Source organism: Saccopteryx bilineata, chromosome 9 (genome assembly GCF_036850765.1).
Source record: "Saccopteryx bilineata isolate mSacBil1 chromosome 9, mSacBil1_pri_phased_curated, whole genome shotgun sequence".
NCBI classification, from domain to species: domain Eukaryota; kingdom Metazoa; phylum Chordata; class Mammalia; order Chiroptera; family Emballonuridae; genus Saccopteryx; species Saccopteryx bilineata.
Window position 1 is genome coordinate 46,622,548 of NC_089498.1, and position 22,297 is coordinate 46,644,844.

General features: G+C 51.2%; 1 protein-coding gene across 3 annotated transcripts in view; it reads left to right on the top strand.

The window, feature by feature from the left end:
* Positions 1-21,539, top strand: part of LTBP4 (latent transforming growth factor beta binding protein 4) — a 32,714-nt gene extending 11,175 nt beyond the window's left edge. For 2 of the 3 annotated variants that reach the window (XM_066242030.1, XM_066242032.1), the window contains 21 exons: positions 619-750; positions 834-959; positions 1,704-1,829; positions 2,297-2,539; positions 3,019-3,144; positions 3,241-3,360; positions 4,645-4,773; positions 4,993-5,118; positions 5,498-5,620; positions 5,823-5,954; positions 9,317-9,448; positions 9,528-9,653; positions 10,745-10,891; positions 12,546-12,812; positions 13,159-13,230; positions 13,545-13,673; positions 13,867-14,013; positions 14,793-14,945; positions 15,910-16,290; positions 16,647-16,799; positions 21,111-21,539. In XM_066242030.1, coding sequence (XP_066098127.1) covers positions 619-750; positions 834-959; positions 1,704-1,829; positions 2,297-2,539; positions 3,019-3,144; positions 3,241-3,360; positions 4,645-4,773; positions 4,993-5,118; positions 5,498-5,620; positions 5,823-5,954; positions 9,317-9,448; positions 9,528-9,653; positions 10,745-10,891; positions 12,546-12,812; positions 13,159-13,230; positions 13,545-13,673; positions 13,867-14,013; positions 14,793-14,945; positions 15,910-16,290; positions 16,647-16,799; positions 21,111-21,265 — 3,245 coding nt within the window. In that variant the 3' untranslated portion in view covers positions 21,266-21,539. The remainder of the gene's footprint in view (positions 1-618; positions 751-833; positions 960-1,703; positions 1,830-2,296; positions 2,540-3,018; positions 3,145-3,240; positions 3,361-4,644; positions 4,774-4,992; positions 5,119-5,497; positions 5,621-5,822; positions 5,955-9,316; positions 9,449-9,527; positions 9,654-10,744; positions 10,892-12,545; positions 12,813-13,158; positions 13,231-13,544; positions 13,674-13,866; positions 14,014-14,792; positions 14,946-15,909; positions 16,291-16,646; positions 16,800-21,110) is intronic. The other variant, XM_066242031.1, reaches the window with a different exon arrangement.
* The last annotated feature ends 758 nt before the right edge of the window (positions 21,540-22,297 follow it).

The following is a 22,297-nucleotide window of genomic DNA, read 5'->3' on the forward strand; positions in this document are numbered from 1 at the left end:
GAAGGAATCCAGGGCATTGATTGGGCTATTACAAGCGGGGATCTTAGGGGAAAATTTCAAGGCTAGAACAAGCAGGAAAAGGAAAAGAACAAGCAGGGATGCTGCAGCCAGCCAGATAAGGAGGGTAGGAAGAGATAAAAGTATGGAGGGTTGGGTCGTGGTTACCTCAAGAGCTGAGGTCCACAGGCTTGAGCTCAACATCTCTGTTAATTGGGCAAGTCGTTGAGTCTGTTTCCTCATCTGCAAAATGCCAATCATTGTGAGGATTCAGTGAGCTGTCTCTGAAGCATCTGGCACATAGTAAGTGCTCAGTTAGTGTTAGACAAATAATTATTTTCATGAGGGATCTAAGAACATATCTGAGGCAGAGAATTGGAGACCAAAATATTTTTAAATGAAGGCTTTAGTGTGGAATTTGGGGAAATTCGAGAGGTTCTGATGAGAACTTCCCAGGATAAGAGAAAGGATGATCACAGGTGGAAAACTGGGCTTGGGGAGGGACATCTATGAAGGTGTTTTAGGCAGAGAATCTGAGGGTGTTGTACTGGGATGAACGGGTCAGAGGATTCAGAGATGGAGGGATCCCGGTGACTGGACCCCCCCCCCCCCCCGCCCCAGGTCCCTTTGCAGGCCTGTGTCAGCGCAATCCCCAGGTCTGTGGCCCAGGACGCTGCATCCCACGGCCCAGTGGCTACACCTGCGCCTGCGATTCCGGTTTCCGGCTCAGCCCGCAGGGCACACACTGCATCGGTGAGCTAGGCAGGGTGAGTAGACGGAGGCGGGCGGGGGACTGTGCTGGGTCCCCTTCTAACCTGCCCCTTCTGTGCCCTCAGACATGGACGAATGTCGCCGCATGCCCCCGCCCTGTGCTCCGGGGCGCTGCGAAAATACGCCAGGGAGCTTCCGTTGCGTGTGTGGCCCTGGCTTCCGAGCTGGCCCGCGGGCCACGGAGTGTCTGGGTAAGAAATCTGCCCCACCGGCTCCAGGCTTCACCTCTGTACGGATCTTGCTCCAGTAGTCCCTCATTCTCACGCTTCCCCATGCTCCTTCTACTGCTGCACCGGCCCCTGGCCCCGCCCCGCCCCTTGACTAGCTCCCGCGCTCCCTTCTGCACCTCCACTGACTCTTCCCGGCCCAATTGCCCCTCGGGTCTACTATAGTTCAACTTTACTCTCGGACCTGGTCAGAGTTCCGCCCTCCCTTGACCCTGCGCGTCCCGTGTTGCACATCCTTCACCGCTTCCATCTGCTAGACTAGCTCCTGCCCGCCCGCAAGCCCCGCGCCTACCTTGCAACTTCCGAAATCTATCTACTGACCGTGACTCCTTGACTCCCACCCTGACACACCAGTGCCCCATTCCAAGACCACGCCTTCGCTCTCTCCTGCTACCCCTTTGCTCAGTTCCCAAAGCTTTTCCTCCCTCCCTTGCCCTGCTCAGCCTCTGCTCTTCCCACTTTGGCCCCTTCACGGTTCACCTCGTAGCCTCTATCTTGGTGAGATCCCCAGTGTCCTTCTCTCCCCACTCAAGACCCGCCTTCGTCTTAAGTCTACCGATTTAGAATCCCTCCCTTCCGCCCGTCTCCCGCCCATTCTGGCTCAGGCTCAAGCTTGGCTCCGCCTCTGCGCCGCCCCGCCCGGCGACTGCGGGGCGTTGGGGAGGGGAGTGTCTGCCCCAGCTTCAACCGCAGGGTTTGTGCCCGTAGATGTGGACGAGTGCCACCGCGTGCCACAGCCCTGTGACCGCGGGCGCTGTGAGAACACGCCAGGCAGCTTCCTGTGCGTGTGCCCTGCTGGGTACCAGGCTGCGCCCCATGGAGCAAGCTGCCAGGGTGAGGAACTGGAAGGAGCAGAGGAGACGGGGACTTCAGGGGTAAGGCAGAGCGGCAGTGATGAGGATTGAAGAGACTGAGCCAACTAATGGTAGACAGAGGCCAGATTCTGAGACCCAGAGGTGCAGCCTGGTGGCTGTAGAGACTGTGACATAGGGATAGAGAGGCCAAGTGATGGGAAACAGAACGATTGAGTCATGGAGGATGGATATGTCAGTTATGGGAGACAGGCAGCTTTTAATAGGGACTGAAAACAGAGGGATGGAGGATGGAGAGTTAGAATGATAGGGTGGCCAAATGATGGAGGCACAGAGGAAGAGTAATGAAGGATGCTGTTTAGAGTGATGGGGACAACATGGTAGAGGGCGGAAAATCGAAGTGATGGAGGTCAGAGGCAGAGAATAGTATGGGGGGCATGAAGGAGGTATGACACAGGTTCCCTGACTGCCCCCCACCCCACCCCACAGATGTGGACGAATGTGTCCGGAGCCCCGGGCTCTGTGGCCGAGGGGTCTGTGAGAATCTGCCCGGCTCTTTCCGTTGTGTTTGCCCGGCTGGCTTCCGGGGCTCAGCGTGTGAAGAGGACGTGGATGAGTGTGCCCAGGAGCCACCACCCTGCGGGCCAGGCCGCTGTGATAACACGGCAGGCTCCTATCACTGTGCCTGCCCTGCTGGCTTCCGGTCCAGAGGACCAGGGGCCCCCTGCCAAGGTATGGGTGCTGAGTCCAAGAGTACTCCATTCCCCTTTTGCTGTGGGGACTGGAGAGAGACATGCTTGGGGGGCAGAGAGGCAGGGTGATGGAACTCAGTGGTGGAAGACAGGGACAGAACTCTGGTAGAGAGACTGAGAGGTGGGGAGGTGGGGAGGATCTGACTCTATAGTCTTCTTCCCCTTCTCTAAATATGAAGGTATTCTCCATTTTACCTTCCTTTTTGGATGATACTCTTGTGCTTGTGGGATCCCTGAGGAGGGGACAGCTCTGAGGCAGGAAGGCCACATGCAGGAGGTGGTATCCAGGTCTTACCCTGGCTGCTATGGAGGAACCATTAATGGGGAAACGGGGAAAGAAGGAGAAGCCCAAGCGAAGTCCAGGAGGCTGCCTTAGACTGGAATTCTGAGGTGAGCAGTGATGGCAATGGGAATGGATCCAGGTCCTTTCCTTAGTTCCATTTGTCCCCTCTACCCTAGATGTCGATGAATGTGCCCAGAGCCCCACGCCCTGCGCCTATGGCCGCTGTGAGAACACAGAAGGCAGCTTCCAGTGCGTCTGCCCGACAGGTTTCCAACCCAACTCTGCTGGCTCCGAATGCGAGGGTGAGGCCAGGGAGGGAGTGAAGGGAGGGAGGACTGAGCGTGAGTGAGGGGGCTGTTGGGTCACTCTTTGAAGGCCTTACTATCCCCTGCCCCCAGATGTGAATGAATGTGAGAACCACCTAGCATGTCCTGGGCAGGAGTGTGTGAACTCACCTGGCTCCTTCCAGTGCAGGGCTTGTCCTGCTGGATACCACCTGTCCCGTGGCCGATGCACTGGTGAGATCAGGTCCTTGTGACCTTGGGCTTGCATTATAACTTCTGACCTAGATGGTGACCCTTGTCCCAGACTACAGCCTAGACCTGGTCCATAACCTCCTGACCTGGACTTTAATTCCCTTACCGGAACTACAACCCTCAAAGTTTGACTGCGACTTTTAACACAGACTATGGACCCCTGACTCAGACTGCAGTTCCCGACCTGGACCACAACCCTTGACCCTGAATATGACTTCTTATTTTGTGAACCATGAATTTTCAACTGGATATTTGACCCTAATCATGATCCTTGCTAAAAACCCCTAACCACAACTCCATAGCAGTTGTAACCCTCCTAACCCTGTCTGTCCCTGGCCTGTATATGACCTGTGACCCCTGAACTTGACTGACATCTGACCTAACCATAACTCCTGACCATAACCCTGACCACAACTCCTGACTGTGACCCTTGATCCTGTCTCTTTCACTGTCCCTGTCCCTTTTCAGAATCCCTTCCCTGAGGCCTGATTGGGTTCATAATCCCTGGCCCCAATCCCTGACTAGAGGCAGAATTCTGGACCCTAACTATAACCCCTGACCCTAATTGGTGTCAGATCCCAGTCACTGACTCTGACCCCTGACTCAACAGAATAGCTTCCAGTGGTCCTGGTTTACAATACAGGGGGTCCTCAGGTTAGGACACAGTTCTGTTCCTGCAACAATTATGTAACCTGAATTTTGGTGTAAGTTGAAACACAGCCTAGCCTAAGTCACCTATCCTATCACAGTTGTAAAATCATAACCTAGAACATAAAAACACAAACACACAGCTTTACTGAATACTCTTCCAAGGCGTACAACTAACCTAGTTTGCCCACATAGTCCATAAGTAAGAGGCTAAGGGCATAAGCCCAAACACTCATGTCTCAACTTTTTAAAGTTTTTATGGGAGTGACCATCGTAAACTCAAAACGTCATATGGCGAGACTGTTGTAACCCGAGGACCCCCCCTTACCTGACCCATTATTCTAATTAATTTCTGACCTCTGTATCAGTCCAGAGTCCCTTCACCTGACCCCTGGGTCCTGGCATAGGGAATTCCCAGAAACCCAGACCCACTGGACCCCCAATCATGGTCCCCAGAATCAGAAAATCCTGGTCTCCTCAACCCACTTCTGCCATTGAGCCTTCACCTCCTATTCAACCCAAGTCAATTCCCACCATCCTTCCAGACTCTTTGTCCCAAGGGGATCAGTCTGGTGTGTCTCTAGACTGCACCCCTTCTGAAAATCTCCATTCCCACAGATGTGGACGAATGCAGTTCAGGCGCCTCTTGCGGCCCCCACGGCTACTGCACTAACACCGAAGGCTCCTTTCACTGCAGCTGCGCACCTGGCTACCGGGCACCGCTTGGCCGGCCCGGGCCTTGCGCAGGTGGGCAGGATATGACAAGGACTGGAGAGCCTGTGAGATGGCCCTGGGTTCCTGCGCGAAGCCTACTAGGGAGATGGAAGTTGGAGTGAAGAGCTGTGGGTGGAGCTTAGAAACCTGTCTTCTGGTGCCTCTTGGGGGCAAGCTTGACGCTTTGTGGGCGGGGCTTGGGTCTCGGGGGCGGGTCCAGTGGCCCCCAGCTCTATCTCTCCTGTATCCTAGACGTGAACGAGTGCCTTGAGGGCGACTTTTGCTTCCCCCACGGCGAGTGCCTCAATACCGACGGCTCCTTTGCCTGTACTTGTGCCCCCGGCTACCGGCCCGGACCCCGCGGTGCCTCTTGTCTCGGTCTGTACCCAGGCTGGGCCTGGACCCGGAAAGGGTGCTCTTATACCAGGAATATACCAGGAAAAGACAAAACAAGTAGTCCGAACCCAAGGGCGGAATGGGGAGTCTATATTTTGGACTGGAGTCTTGATGCATCTTGGGGGCAGGGTTTGGAGGAGAAAGAGTTGGGGCTGAATCTGGATAGCTGGGTAGTGATTGAAAAGAACAAGGTGTAAACTCGTCGGGGTGGGGCTTGCAGGAAAGGGAGGAGTCTGAGACAGATCGGGAAAAACTATTGATTGCTTTGGAGCCAGAGGGGCGGGGAGAGGGCTGTGAAGGGGCGTGACTTGGGAGGTTAAGCGGAGGAGGATGTCGGCAGGATACTGGTTACTTCCCGCAGACGTCGACGAATGCAGCGAGGAGGACCTTTGCCAGAGTGGCATCTGTACCAACACCGACGGGTCCTTCGAGTGCATTTGTCCTCCGGGACACCGCGCTGGCCCAGACCTCGCCTCCTGCCTCGGTGAGATGCCCTGCCACGGTCTGATCTCTCCCTCCTATCCTTTGACTCCTGTCTTTCCTCTTCTACCCTGTTGCTCTCTTCTCTGCGTCCCTGCCTCCCCCTCTTGGCTGTCTTCACCCCTCCTTTACCCCCTCTATTTTTTTTCTCTTTTGCCTCCCTATCTCCCCTACTTCCACCCTGCCTCACCTGCTTCACCCCTCAGATGTGGATGAATGTCGCGAGCGTGGCCCAGCCCTATGCGGCTCCCAGCGTTGTGAGAATTCCCCTGGCTCCTACCGCTGTGTTCGAGACTGCGACCCTGGCTATAACGCGGGCCCTGAGGGCACCTGTGACGGTGAGACTACTGCCCTTGCTTTTATTTATTTTTTATTTGTTTTACGGAGACAGAGACAGACAGACAGGAAGGAAGCATCAGTTCTTCTTAGTTGTGGCTCCTTAGTTGTTCATTGATTGCTTTCTTTTCTCATATGTGCCTTGAGTGGGGCTACATCAGAGTGAGTGACCCCTTGCCCAAGCCAGCAATCTTGGGCTTCAAGCCAGCGACCCTGTGCTCAAGCCAGCGACCCTGTGCTCAAGCCGGTGAGCCTATGCTCAGGCGGGATGAGCCCGTGCTCAAGCCATGATCTCGGAGTTTTGAATCCGGGTCCTCCGTGTCCCAGTCCCACACTATATCCACTGCACCACCGCCTGGTCAGGTTGCCCTCGCTTTTAAATTGATGGAGTTACTTCCCTTGGGGACTGCCTGCCTCACGGACTTGTGGGGAGAGAAAGGACTTCAACCAATGCATTTAAGTCTTTCCCCATCTCTGTACTGGAAATAAGCCACCAGTGTGTCTTTTTCATTTTCTTTAAATTCTTTTTATTTGTGAATTACAGTTGATATTCAATATTATTTTAATTTTATTTTTTAGCGAAAGAGACAGACACAGGAAGGGAAAGAGATAAGAAGAATCAACTCATATTTGTGGCACTTTAGTTGTTCATTGATTACTTGGGGGTGTGCTGCAGCCGAGCCAGTGGCCCCTTGCTCAAGTCAGCAATCATGGGATCATGTCGATGATCCCACGCTCAAGCCAGTGATCCACACTCAACCTGGCGAGCCTGTGCTCAAGCCAGCGACGTCAGGTTTTGAACCTGGGACCTCAGCGTCTCAGGTCGATGCTTTATCAACTGCACCACCACTAGTCAGGCATTATTTTAATTTTTTAAATTTGTTTTTTTAACTTTTCCATTGTTTTGAGAGAGAGAGAGAGGAAGGGAGAGAGGAAGGGGAAAGGAGAGAGAAGAAAAGCATCAACTCGTTTCACTTAGTTGTTCCATTTAGTTGTGTATTCATTGATTGCTTCTTGGAACCTGTGATCTCTGGTGAGCAGGGTCAATGCTTTAGCCAGGGCTAATTAAAATAAATTTTTTATTTACCGATTTGAGAGAGAGAGAGAGGAAGGGAGAGAGAGAAACATCATTTTGTTTCTCTTTCACATTTATGCATTCATTAGGTGATGCTAGTAGGTGCCCTGACTGGGTATAGAACCCACAACCAAGTGTATGGGGATGACACTCTAACACCTGAGCTACCCAGCCAGGCTCTAATATTATTTTAATTAAAAAAAAAATTTAGTGTGTCTTGTATTTTCTTGTAGAGGCAAAGTGGGAGGGTGGGGGGTATCACTACTCTCAGGGACCAGGCCAAGCCTCGCTTTCAGAAGCAGCCCATACCCCATCAGCAGGTTGAGTTATCCCAATAAGATAACTCCTCACATAAGGACAGTTATCCTCCCTCCCTTTTGTCAGTCTGATTAAAACTCCCTGTTTCTCCCTCTTCAGGCCCCTTCTCTTTGGACCTGCACTTTTTCTACCTTCCACCATTCGCTCTCTTTCCAGCTGTCCCTCCAAAGAGACACAACCTTCGCTGTCCTGCTCCCCAGCCTTTCCCAATGTGACATTCTTCAGGTTTCCCCAAACACTGGCCCTTGCCCACTTAACCTCTGCCCTTCAAAGTGCTATTTGTCTCTCCAGATTAGTTCTTTTGCTTTTCCTCGGACTTCTCCAGGCCTTGGGAACTACATGTCTATACTTTTCTGTCTCTGCTCCGCCTATAGACTACCCCTTGCCTACTCTTCTCATTTCCCATGCCTTTCCAGCCCTCCATAACCGCACCTCACCCTTCACCCTTCACTTCTCACCTCTCACCCCTCAGCCCTCTTGCCCCATTTCCCCAGCAGGCTCTGGCAGGCTGCTGGCTGAGACGAGGCTAGGACTAATCTAAGATTTTTTTTTTTTTTTTTTGGATGGAATGTGGGTCAGCATTTTGTGGAACAGAAGAAATTACTGTGGGCCCTGGCAAGATAGCTTGGTTGGTTAGAGCATCATCCCGAACTGCAGAGATTGCTGGTTTGATCCCTGGTCAGGGCACAGACAGGAACAGACTGATGTTCCTGGGTTTCTCTCTCTCTGTCTCTCATTTCCATTCCTCTCTTGCTAAAATCAAGCAATAAGTGTTGTTTTTTTTTTTAATTAAAAAAAGAAAGAAAGAAATGGCTGTGGGCTGGCTGCCTTGGCTCTCTGGTTGCCAGACCTCTGACTCATGGAAACCTAGTTTCAGGGCTCATTCACTAATTCCACAAGAATGCAATAAGCACCTGCTGTGTGCAGGATACTGGGGGCACAACAGGCAGTAAGTTAAACAAAATACCTTCATGGAGCTGGTGTGTATGGGGAGGACAGATGATAATGAGGTAAATTAATTTAAAACTTACTCCGCAAACAACCTGTGGTACCTACTGTATGTTATATATGTTATGTAGTGTACCATGCCCAGGGAATATAGTGGGGAACAAGACAGACACCCTGCTGTGTGGAGTTTGCATTGTAGGGGATGGCTATAATATGTCAAATTTAAAAAGGAAATTATAGCAGGATAGGCCCTGACCAGTTGGCTTAGCAGTAGAGCGTTGGCCTGGCATGTAGAAGTCCCAGGTTCGATTCCCAGTCAGAGAACACAGGAGAAGCAACCATCTGCTTCTCTACTCCTCCCCCTCTCCTCCCCCCTCTCCCTATCCCATAGCCATAGCTCAAACAGTTCAAGCAGTTGGCCCAGGGCACTGAGGATGGCTCCATGGCCTTACTTCAGGAACTAAAAATGACTCAGTTGCCAAGCAATGGAGCAACAGCCCAGATGGGCAGAGCATCCCCAGCTTGGGGGCATGCCGGGTCGATCCCAGTCTGGGTGCATGCGGGAGTCTGTCTTTCTGCCTCCTCGCCTCTCACTTAATAAAAAAGGAAGGAAGGAAGGAAGGAAGGAAGGAAGGAAGGAAGGAAGGAAGGAAGGAAGGAAGGAAATTATGGCAGGATAAATGGACAGAGATGACAGGGCAGTGGGGGAGGGGTGCTAGGAAGGCTTGACTTAGACACTTGAGTGAAGTGAGGGAGGAAGCCATGCCAATAGCTGGGGAAAGTGTTCCTGTCAGAGGGAACAGCAAGTGCAAAAGCCTGAAGTGGGTCCAGGCTTGGGCTATGTGAGAAATGGCCATGACACCGTAGGGAGTTATCACCTGTCAATCTTTAGAAGCTCAGACTCCTAGAATACCAGATTGATAGAGGCGTCTCAGTCATGAGAACTAGAAGTGGCATCAAGAACCTGTAAATCCAGGCCTGTGACTCTCCTCTCCTTCCCTTCCCTTGTCCCCACTCTTGCAGATGTGGATGAGTGCCAAGAATATGGCCCTGCAATTTGTGGAGCCCAGCGTTGTGAAAACACCCCTGGCTCCTACCGCTGCATGCCAGCCTGTGACCCTGGCTACCAACCCACGCCTGGGGGAGGATGCCAGGGTGGGTGTCCGTCAGGCATTGGGTGAACTGTGGAGGAGATAGAAGGTCCAGCAATGGCCTGACTGTCTGCTGGTTGCAGATATGGACGAATGCCGGAACCGGTCCTTCTGCGGGGCCCATGCTGTATGTCAGAACCTGCCCGGCTCCTTCCAGTGCCTCTGTGACCAGGGCTACGAGGGGGCACGGGATGGGCGTCATTGCGTGGGTACGGGGCTCCAGGGGGTGGGTGGGGCCACGGGGTGGGAAAGAGGTGGGTCAGGCCCAGCCCTTCTTCATAGATTTGAACAAGTAAACTTTCGGGATGTGGAACTTAGACCTTGGGATATAAGATCATCTTTATGTCAGGAAACTCTCTTTGTTTAGATTTTATTTTGGGAATGCTTTTAAAAAATCACACATAAAGTATGTAAAATGCGCTAATCTTAAATGTATATAAACGTGCTTTATTTTTCCCCATCATTTTATGAAGACATTTTCCAAATATACAGTATGACCTGTATTCTGTTATTATCATTTTACATATATCTATCCATAAATCCAGTTAATTTTTTGGGATAGATTTAAAATTAAATTACCGGCATCAAGTACACTTCTTTCTAAATTCTTCAGTATGCATATCATTAGCCAGAATTCAGTATGTATTTACAAATATTTTTACATGTAGATCAATTTATATACAGTGAAATGCATAAACCTTCATTATACATTCCCTAAGTTTTGACAGATGCCAACACAACAGGCTCTATTTCTTTAAAAGGGATTGAAACTGTGGAGTCCTGGGATATAGGTGAACTTCAGGCATGCTTGGACCCAGGAAGGCTACCTGCCTTCCTCTTTTAGCTTGCTTTCTTCTACTACATTTATTTTCAGCAGACTATCGTTTGACAGTGACAAAGGTGGCCCATAGCACCTCCAGCTAACACTGTCCTCAGCTAGGCAACTCTAGCTACAGAGGGAGGCTCTTTCTCAGTATTTCCAGGCAAAGTCCCGGAACTGAATTTGATTGGCCTAGCTTAGGCTCCACCTGCCTCTGAACCAGAGAAATGCGCAATCTGGTTGGCCATACCTGGGACCTATTCCCAACCCTAGAGTAGACGGAGCCCTGCTCAATACACATGAGCTAAAAATAAAGGAGCAGAAGGCTCGGAAGAGAAATTCAGGGTTTGTCACCAGAGGAGATGACGGGGTCTGGGCCATTAAAAATATCCATTATATTTGAAAGTTCAGACTTTTAGACCTTCAGAATCAGAATTGACCACCACTGACTTCCTCTCCCCTGTTGTCTCCTGCTCACAGATGTGAATGAATGTGAAACACTACAGGGTGTGTGTGGAGCTGCCCTTTGTGAGAATGTGGAAGGCTCCTTCCTCTGTGTCTGCCCCACCAGTCCTGAGGAGTTTGACCCCATGACTGGACGCTGTGTTCCCCCACGGACTTCTGCTGGTAAGACTATGTGTGTCTATTTAACTGAGGGCTGCTTGCCCCACGGAAAGATGATGTGGTCTAACCATTCCAGAGGTGGACAGCTGCCATCAGTTACATGCCATTGTTTTGTTTTATTTATTTATTTTGAGAGTACATTTATTAAAACTGGGAACAGTGAAACAGGAAGGGTTTAGGATAGAGGAAGCCACAGGAGAGCCTAGGCGGGGCTGCTTTGGCTCACTCGGAAGTAAGAGAAAAGGAGACCTTGGGGACAGATTCTGGGGGTTAACCTGGGATGAGCTGCCACCGCCCATTGCAAGTTGCTAGTCTCATGAGGACCCTTAGTGTTTAGGAGATACACACACCTGTGGGGGAAGAAGGGGGAACGGGAAAGGCTTGTGCTTGCTCCCGAGAGGGAGAGCATACCAAATGCCATTATTTTAAACGACAAAAATCTTCAGAACTCGAGTTAACCTGGGTAGTGGGATTCAGAGTCAGAAGAACAAGATCTTGGCTCTGCCTGAATTTATCAGATTCCCTAATTCAACAAATGTTCACAGGGCATCCACTGTCTTTAGTCCCTATTCTGGGTACTGGGAACACAATAGTGAACAGGGAAGACCACTCTGTCTTGAAGAGATTCACAGTATAGTGGGGGCTGGCAGAGATATCACTAGATGGTGACAATCCAGAGAAATCAGGGCTGGGATGAGAAGCACAGGCCAGAGAGAATAAGCCTGTCTTGAGGAAAGGCTACTGGGTTGTGGTACTCCAGAGGAAGTGCTCGCCCCAGCCTGGGAGAGGAGTTAGGGAGAGGAGTTAGCTTCCTGTAGGAGGGGATGTCCGAACTCAGAACAGTAGGATGAGTAGAAACGAGCCAGGTGAAGTGGGTAAGAATGTGAGGATGACATTCAGGTCAGAGAAAGCAAGATCTGGCAAAGCAAGAGAGGGCCTGGCATGTTGGAGAAGCTGAAGTAAGTTCAGGGAGGCCGACTGTACAGAGCAAGGGAAGGAGTAGGGAGAGAAGCCACAGAAAGAGGCCGGTGCCAGGTCATACTGACTCACTGTGGTCAGGAGGCTAGACTTGTCCCGAGGTTACCCTGGCACCATGGAAGGGTTCTGAGCAGGAAGGGAAGTATGATCAGATATTGAAAGCTTTGGCTGCCATGTGAAGATGGGTTGGAGGAAGTAACCCTGGCATTGGGAGACTAGGCAGCAAGGTGGGGCAGGAACCAGGCAGAGGACAGGACTGGATCAAGGCAGCAGCTATAGGAGGGAAGAGAGGGCAGGTGGAGAGAAACACTCAAGAGGCCTAGTGGACAAGCTGTAGGGGTGCCTGGATCTGGAAGAGGTGCCCTAACCCAGGCCTAGGTTTGGGGGTGAAGACTCCAAGGCCATTTGGGAACACACTGGATATAAGAACCCAGGGAGGCATCCAGGAGGTCAGGGAACTCTTTCTTCCTACCCAAAGTGCAGCTGCAATGATGGCCAGATGTCTGGGAGAGTGTGAGGTGGGAGTCATAGGATATGAGACTAGGAGAAAGGGACAATGACAGAGTGGAGTCTAGTTCTGCCACTAATGGCTGGGAGCCCTTTGGGCCCCAGTTTCCCCATTTATATTATGGAGGCTGAAGGCTCAGCCCACACTGGTTAAAGCCTCTTGTCTCCCCAGGCATATTCCCAGGCTCCCAGCCCCAGGCACCTGCCAGCCCTGGTCTGCCAGCCAGGCCACCACCCCCACCCCCGCCCCACCGGCCCAGCCCACCAAGGCAGGGACCTGTGGGCAGTGGGCGCCGGGAGTGCTACTTTGACACAGCAGCTCCAGATGCATGTGACAACATCTTGGCACGGAATGTGACGTGGCAGGAGTGCTGCTGTACTGTGGGAGAGGGCTGGGGCAGCGGCTGCCGCATCCAGCAGTGTCCAAGCACTGAGACAGGTGGGCGTGGGTTGCGGGGTGGACACAGGGCTGAGGGTTTGGGTAGTGGGCATGAGGTTGGGTTGGGCACAAACAGGCATGAGGGCCGGAAGACTAGGGTGGAGGGTGGACACGGGGCCAGAGCAAGCACTGAGACAGGTGGGCGTGGGTTGCGGGGTGGACACAGGGCTGAGGGTTTGGGTAGTGGGCATGAGGTTGGGTTGGGCACAAACAGGCATGAGGGCCGGAAGACTAGGGTGGAGGGTGGACACGGGGCCAGAGCAAGCACTGAGACAGGCGGGCCTGGGCAGGCCCAGGGTGGGGCTGGGATGCTGGGGTCTGGGCTTAGCCTTGTCTCTGTGTGCAGCTGAATACCAGTCACTGTGCCCCCATGGCCGGGGCTATCTGGCACCCAGCGGAGACCCCAGCCTCCGGAGAGGTGAGGCCAGACTTAAGTCCCCCTTACCCTTGGCCCCCAGGCCCAGCTCCTGCCCACCCTGTCCCTGTTTTCTTTCTTTCCCTCTCTCACCCTATCCGCTTCTCTGTTTCCTCCCACCCATCCCACCCCCTCAGTCTGTCTGTCTCCATCTTCCCCTATTCTATCTCTGGGTCTCTATCACCATCTCTCTGTCTTCCTCTTCCCTGGTCATGCCATACAACCACACACACCCTGCCCCCCATCCCCGTCCACTTATACCCTGGCCCACACCCATCTCTTTTGGTGGGGCATCCTTCTGACCATCCTTCCTGCAGATGTGGATGAGTGCCAGCTGTTCCGAGACCAGGTGTGCAAAAGCGGTGTGTGCGTGAACACGGCCCCAGGCTACTCGTGTTATTGTAGCAACGGGTACTACTACCATGCCCAGCGACTGGAGTGTATCGGTAGGAGCCCCACCCCCACCACTCCCCAAAAAACTCTCCTGAACCTTCCAGTACGACAGCCTCTCTCTGGAATGTGGCCACTACTAGCAGGAAGCCCTTCCTGAAGTCCAGACTCCATCTATCACTGTCAATGCACCAGGGAACTGGGAAAGGACAGAGGCCTGCTTCTTAACCACTCCCCATGCCACCTTAGATAACGACGAATGCGCAGATGATGAGCCGGCTTGTGAGGGCGGCCGCTGCGTCAACACCGTGGGTTCTTATCATTGCACGTGCGAGCCTCCACTGGTGCTGGACGGCTCACGGCGCCGCTGCGTCTCCAACGAGAGCCAGAATCTCGGTAACCGCCTCAGGCCCGCCGCTCCCCACCTAGCCGATTACGCCCCGCCCAGTCTTTCCCACGCCGCCCAGCCCTTGGATCCCAGTGTCTTTTGTGCATATTGGGTGAATTGACGGTAGCCCTAACTTATGAGACTGTTGAGAGGAATTTTATTTTAAAGGACAGAACAGGGCCTGGTCCAACTGCTTGCTAAAGGCGTTCTCCCTGTTATTTCCCTGTGTAACTCTGACTCCTTCCACCTTTCTGGGGGTTTCTGTCTTTAGGTTTTTCTCTGACACTTTCTGGGTCTTTTGTTGTTTCTGGGTCTGTTTCTTTCTGTCCCTCTCTGCATCTTTGCTTACCGGTTTCTCTTAAAATCTCTGACTATTTGGATGTGGTTGTCTCTATCTCTTTGAGTTCTTTCTTTCTCTTTCTTTTGCTCACAGACCCAAACTCTGTTCCTACAACATCCCCAAACACTTCACTCCAACAATGCTCAGAGAGGGAAATCAACTGCTGCTCCAGAAGCCGGGCTTGGACAGAGCTTTCTCAAACCCTCTCTCCCAGCCATTGGAACGGCCCTGCTCTCTCCTCCTATGACGGCCTCATGCCAGACCAAGCCCTGTCCTCATATCAGAACCTTGGAATATATCTCAGAGGGCTTCTGGGTGTCAGATCACAGCTGATGAGGATTTGTGATAGGCAGAGGAGGCTGGGCTGCCGCAGCAGGAGAGGAAGCTGAGCATTTGGGAGGATCTAAGTGTCAGCCCCACCCTGATGTATGTCTTCTCCGCCCTCAGAGGACAACCTGGGAGTGTGCTGGCAGGAAGTGGGGGCTGACCTCGTGTGCAGTCGCCCACGGCTGGATCGTCAGGCCACCTACACAGAGTGCTGCTGCCTCTATGGGGAGGCATGGGGAATGGACTGTGCCCTCTGCCCTGCCCAGGACTCAGGTATTGCCACCTTCTTGGGCTGCACTCAGAAGCCTTGCCTCTCAGGCTCCAAATCTAGGCCCCTAACTCTCTTAGATTGAGACCCAGTGATTAGACTCCCAAATCTCCCCGAACTCAGCTACTCAGACCCCTATACTCTAGCCCATCCCTAAATCTTGGTCTCTTACTCCCCAAGTCACATCCCAAGATCTCCCAGGCTTAGCAGCAGGGACCATCATAGTGGCAGCTGAATAGAGCCTTGAGGTCTGCCCTCTCAGGCCCTCAACTCTTGATCTTCAGAACTTCAAAACAGCCCATGAGACCCAGTGCCCCAAATCCTGGACTCTTAGACTTCCAATGCCAGTTGCTCAGACCCCACCATCCCGGCCCGTAGACTCTCTGATCATAATCCACAGGCCTCCCAAGTTCCAGTGCCTTGGACCCCAACATATAGCCCCAGAGATCCCCAGGTCTTGGCTCTTAAAGCCCTTGATTCCTTTCATCCTCAGCCTTGGGAACCCAGCCCAGCCCCAGGCCCAAAGACCCCATCCTCAGTCCTCAGACCTCCAGGTCCTGTGGCTCAGATCTCCTCCCATGCATCCTGGTCCCTCAGACCCCCAGTAGCAGTTTCTGGGAATTCCTAGTCCTGGTCATTAAAACACTAGAATACCATTTCTGTCGGCCCCTAGTCTGAGTTCCCATGGGTCCTCCTAATTCCGGCAAGTTGGACCATAACTTTCAACTGCAGTCCTTACTCATCCTGACCCCCAGCACCTTGGAATCCTAGTCTCAGCCTTTGGACCCTCAATCCTGGCCCCAGAACCTCTGATCCTCACCCTGCAAGCCCAGCCTCCTCCTCTGAAGCCCCTTCCATTCCTCAGCCTGAGGCCCTCCCACCTCCTCTGGGTTCTAACCACAGGGGGGACATGAATGGTGGGTGCAAGACAAGCAAGGGATGACTGTTAGGCTTGGCTCCTGTTCACAGATGACTTTGAGGCCCTGTGCAATGTGCTGCGACCCCCTGCATATGGCCCCCCACGGCCAGGTGGCTTTGGACTCCCCTACGAGTATGGTCCAGACCTAGGTCCACCTTACCAGGGCCTTCCATATGGGCCTGAGTTGTACCCACCACCTGTGCTACCCTATGACCCCTACCCACCACCACCTGGGCCCTTCGCCCGCCGGGAGGCCCCCTACGGGGTGCCACCCTTCGACATGCCTGACTTTGAGGATGATGGTGGTCCCTATGGTGAATCTGAGGCTCCTGTTCCACCTGGCCCGAGTACCCGCTGGCGCTATCGGTCCCGCGACACCCGCGGCTCCTTCCCAGAGCCTGATGAGCCACGTGAAGGTGGAGGCTATGCTGGTGAGCACTGAAGGCTTATGGGATCTGAGATGAGGACCGAGCTGTACAGATATTGAGATAGGAAGGAGGGAGAGAGATGCAGAAACAAGCCAGGGGGAGAGCCAGGATCAGAGAGATGGGAAAACACAGATGCAGTCGGAAAGAACAGAGACATACCTGTAGACCCACCAAGAGGTGCAGACAGAGGGAAAGCTGGGGAGAGCACAGTGAGATACACCTCCTGGCCCAGCAGGGCCGCCTGCAGAGGGATAGACCATTTAGTAAGGACATTTAGAGCCAGGGGCACACCCTGCCTTGGGGAAATAAGGGAGAGAGGGTGCAGACCCTGAATCAAGGAGTTGGTGCATTCTCTTCAGGCACCCTGGCTGGGCCCTACCAGGGGCTGGAGGCAGAGGAGTGTGGGATCCTGGATGGCTGTGCCCACGGCCGCTGCGTGCGTGTCCCCGAGGGCTTCACCTGCGACTGCTTTGATGGCTACCGCCTAGACATGACCCGCATGGCCTGCGTTGGTGAGGGGCTGGCTGGGGCCAGTGGGCATGGGTAGAGGGTTGAAGCCCTGACTAAAGGTGGGTGCTTAGTGACGACTAGTGAGGAGCCAGCCAGGAAGGAGCAGCCTGATGAAGGTGAAGTCAGGCTGCCAGGAAAACAGAGCTTGACCCCTGGGCCGTGGCTGGACTTGAAGCAGGGTAGAAGAATGAAATCCTGTGGTTGTGATATCTACGGATTCCCATTGCTACCTTGGTTAATTGGCTTGACCTCTTTGGAGAGCTTCAATCTTCCTGTTTGTGCAGTGGAAATATAAATTGTTTGCCTATTTTAGACAGTAGTAACACAGGACTCTGGGGGAGTCACAAAGACCTCATACTCAGTCCAGCAACTTGCTGTGTGACCTGGCCAGGTTACTGTCCCTTGCTAAGGTTTTCTCATCTGAAGTGACCATAGTCATAGAACCTATTTCAAAGAATTGTGAACATCGTTAATACCGATTAACAATGATACTGAGGGCCCTGGCCGGTTGGCTTAGCGGTAGAGCGTCGGCCTGGCGTGCGGGGGACCCGGGTTCGATTACCGGCCAGGGCACATAGGAGAAGCGCCCATTTGCTTCTCCACCTCCCCCCCTCTTTCCTCTCTGTCTCTCTCTTCCCCTCCCGCAGCCAAGGCTCCATTGGAGCAAAGATGGCCCGGGCGCTGGGGATGGCTCCTTGGCCGCTGCCCCAGGCGCTAGAGTGGCTCTGGTCGCAGCAGAGCGAAGCCCCGGAGGGGCAGAGCATCGCCCCTGGTGGGCGTGCCGGGTGGATCCCGGTCGGGCGCATGCGGGAGTCTGTCTGACTGTCTCTCCCCGTTTCCAGCTTCAGAAAAATACAAAAAAAAAACAACAACAACAAAAAAAAACAATGATACTGAGGCCTATATGTAAACTGAGGCTCAGAAAAGAATTGAGTTCCCCAAGGTTTTACAGCCAAGAAATAGCAGGGGCTGGACACTCAGAGCCTTTGAGAAGTGGTCTGAGCATCCAATGACAGGGTGTAGGCTTGCTGTGTGAGAGTGGGCAAGGGGCTGACCCTGTGGTGGACCCTACTTCACAGAACCTACTTCATAGAGTTACTAGGATGGTAAGTTTAATGCAAGTAATGTGGGGTTTTTTTATTGTTTTTTTTTGTGTGGATGAGCAAGCAAGAGAGAGACAGACAGATAAGAAGCATCAACTTGCAGTTGTGACACTTTAGTTGTTCATCGATTGCTTTCTCATACAGTGGTACCTTGAGGTACGAGTTTAATTCGTTCTGTAACCGAGCTCGTAAGTCAGTCAACTCGTATATCAAACAAATTTCTCCCATTTAAAATAACTGAAATAAATTTAATCCGTTCCATCCTCAAACTACCCAAATTATGAAAAAAGACATGTTTTTAATTAATAAACAGACATGTATACTTTACCAATGCATAACAAAATATATGAAATAAAAGAAAATAGTGTTATTTAGTACTGCATTCTTACTTGGAGACAGACGAGTGCGGCTAACGGAGGTGAATGGTGGAGGAGGAGGGAGGGAGGAAGGGATGCAGGCACTGTAGACACGTAAACTAAAACTGCACTTTCTTAACACTAAATATAAACTAAAACTGCATATTCTTTACTTTAAACAAAACTAAAACTGCACTTTCTTTACTTAAAATAAAACCACAAAAACTTAATTGTAAAATAAATGCACTTTCTAACTTTAAACTTAACCTAAGCTTAACATTATGTATTTTTCATTTAATCATCACCTGTTTTTGCCTTTTTGGCTACACTTTCGACACTTTCACTTGCAGGACTTTTGAATAAAAATCTATCCAAAGAGGTTTGCTTTTGCCTGCCTTTTAAAATGTTATGGAAATGTGACAAACAAGTGTCATTAAAAAATGCTGAAGCACGACCAGTTGAAACTTTTTCTGGGTGTTTCTTTTCAGTGAAACTTGAAAGCTTCTCCCACATTGCCAGCATGTCTTTAATTTCACTTGTAGAAATCACTTCCTCCGACTCTACCTCCTCCTCACTACTAATCTCTTGCAGAAGCTCCGTATGTTGCATCATCTGTAGCTCCTTCAACTCCTCAGTTGAGAGTTCCTCCTCATGTTTCTCGACAAGCTTGTTTACATCACCCTCATCTACCTCCAGACCCATCGACTTTCCGAGGGACACAATCTCCTCCAACGCTTCTACCTCGGTCTCGGTCTCTGGTTCGAATCCTTCGAAGTCCCTGTCTGCAACAGCATCAGGCCATAACTTTTTCCATGCCGAGTTCAAGGTTCTTGTAACTTCTTGCCATGCCAAGTCAATAATGTGTAAACATATCACGATGTTGTAGTGATCTTTCCAAAACTCTTGAAGGGTTAGAATTATATTCTCAGTCACCTCAAAGCAGCGGTGGAACAAGTGCTTTGTGTAAAGCTTTTTATAGTTGGAAATGACCTGCTGATCCATAGGTTGCAAGATTGAAATCATGTTAGGTGGGAGGTAGAGGACTTTCACGAATTTGAACTCATCGAGAATGTCATCTTCAAGACCTGGTGGGTGGGCTGGAGCATTATCAAGGATTAGCAATGCTTTCATCGGGAGTTTATTTTCTTGAAGATATTTATTCACTGCAGGACCAAAAACGAGATTTACCCATTCAATAAAAAACTGCCGCGTAACCCATGCCCTAGCATTGGCACACCACATAACCTGCAGTTTTTCTTTAAGAATCTGTGAGTCTTAAAGGCTCGAGGATTTTTGGAATGATACACTAGCAGTGCCTTTACTTTACAGTCACCAGATAGCTAGCATTTGCACACAATGCAAGGGTCAGACGGTCCTTCATAGGTTTATGGCCTGGCAGCTTCTTCTCCGAGGTGATGAAAGTCCTCTGGCGTATTTTTTCCCAAAACAATCCTGTTTTGTCACAGTTGAACACTTGTTGGGGGATGTAGCCTTCCTTTGTGATAAGCGCAGCAGAACGTTAGATGTACTCCTCAGCTGCCTTAACGTCAGCACTCGCAGCTGCACCAGGCCTCACCACCGAGTGGATGCCAGATCTCTCCTTGAAATTTTCAAACCAGCCGTGACTTGCCTTAAACGTATCTTCTGCTGCCTCTTTTGAGGTTGATGGTTCTTTATTCTTCAAGTTGCTATAAATAATACATGACTTTTCGCATATTACAGTCTCTGTCACTGTATCTCCTGCCAGCTTTTTCACCCACACCAGCAGAAGCTTCTCCATTTCTTCACGGATAGTTGTCCTTAATTGGGACAGAATTGCAGTTCCTTTCGCTGGATTTGCGTTTTTGATGGCATCTTTTTGTTTAAGGATGGTACAAATTGTAGATGTATTGTGGTTGTACAGCCTTGCCAGTTCAATCACTCTTACACCACATCACTCTCATGTCTCATGTTTTTCTATTATTTCTTGCTTTACTTCTATCGACATCATTCTCTTCTTCTCACCACTGTCCTTAAACTCCCTTTCTTCAGCCCCATGATAGCACACAAAAAAAGTTAGTAAAAAGTGCAAAAATGATGCAAGAACAAGTACAGCACACGAGATTCGACTTGATTCTGTGGGTAACATGTGAGAAAGAATGAGATGGTGGTGTTGTGCTGCCAATACTAGACCCGGGCACCAATGCGCCAACTAGTGGCAGCCTCCCGAATCACGACTTGTATCTCGGAATTTTGCTCAGATCTCGAACCAAAATATGGACCGAGTTGCAGCTTGGATCTTAAAAAATTCATGTGTTGGTCTGCTCATATCTCAAGATACCACTGTATGTGCCTTGACTAGGGGGCTCCAGCCAAGTCAGTGACTCCCTTGCTCAAGGCAGCAACCTTAGGCTTCAAGCCAGCCACTTTGGGGTCATGTTTATGATACCACACTAAAGCTGGTGCCACCACGCTCAAGCCAGGTGACCTCGGGGTTTTGAACCTGAGTCTTTAGCATCCCAGGCCGGCATTCTATCCACTGCACTACCGCCTGGTCATGTAAGGTAATGTGCTTAACACATGTCTGGTTGGAATGTGAATTTACTGTGGTTGATATCATCATCAATATTATTTTCCTAACAAAAACCTAGTGACTTAGGGGCTACTGGAGTCATCTTACAGAAAACAAAGCTGAGGCACAGAAAGGTTAAGCTACCTGTCCAGGCTCACACAGGCAGCAGATGGTAGTGCCTGGGCTCAAGCTCAATGGAGAGGTTCTGCATGGGCTCCCCTCTGTTCCAGGAGCCTCAGGGAACAGGGAGCTGGACACCCCGATTCCCAGCCTGAATAGCACTCCTTGTACCCTCCTCTCCAGATATCAACGAGTGTGATGAGGCTGAGGCGGCTGCACCACTCTGTATCAATGCACGCTGCATAAACACCGATGGCTCCTTCCGCTGTATCTGCCGCCCGGGGTTCGCACCTTCGCACCAGCCCCATCACTGCACGCCCGCCAGGCCCCGGGCCTGAGCTTGGACAGCCCCCAACGCCGTCCAGTGCCTGCACATGCAGGCTCCCAGGGGCACCCTTGCTCCTGCCCTTTTGTGCGCATGAGCACAGGGTGGCCGAAACAGAGTGGACGACTGAGCGACTGAGCGACAAATGGAGGTGGGGCCGCCCTGCACTGCTCCCGCCATCCCCTGCCCCGCCTACCGACGCTACAGGCCCGGGCCTAGCCCGCGGTCCCCTTCATACTTTTGCGCCTTTTTATAAAAGTTTTCAATTAAAAACCACCTATTTTGTATCTTCTGCCTATGTTTCTCAAAATCTAGCTCCATAGTTCTTTGAGCCACTAAATTACATCTTCCCATCCCAGCCACATCTGTTTCTTAATTTCCGTGCCTCCGTCGCTTAGTTTATCTCTGTCTTTCTTGGTCTCCATTTTTCTTTTTGTTCTCTCTTCTTTCTGCTTCATTTCTGTCTTTCTCTTTTTCCTGTCTGTTTCATTCTCTAATCTCGAGATCTTGCCTCTAGATCAGCGGTTCTCAACCTGTGGGTCGCGACCCTGGCGGGGGTCGAACAACGAAAACACAGGGGTCACCTAAAGCCATTGGAAAATACATATTTATTATACAATACATTTTTAAATAAAATATGTATTATACAATACATTTTTAAATAAAATATGTATTATACAATACATTTTTAAATAAAATATGTATTATACAATACATCTTTAAATAAAATATGTATTTCCAATGGCTTTAGGCGACCCCTGTGTTTTGGTCGTTCGACCCCCAGCCAGGGTCGCGACCCACAGGTTGAGAACTGCTGCTCTGGATTTTTACCTACAGCACTGACCCTCCCAGTAAATCCCACCGGAGCTGCTGCTTTTCCCTCCCTGTGTAGGGCGCCAGGAAGGAATGGACCGGGTTGGCCTCTGTTCAGGGCACTCCCTCTTTTCTCAGCTAGAGGGTACCCCAGATTTCCCCATAGACCTCAGAGAAGTCAAAAGCTATTCTGAGACTAAGTGGGACACGGTGGAGGCAGGGGCAGGGCAGG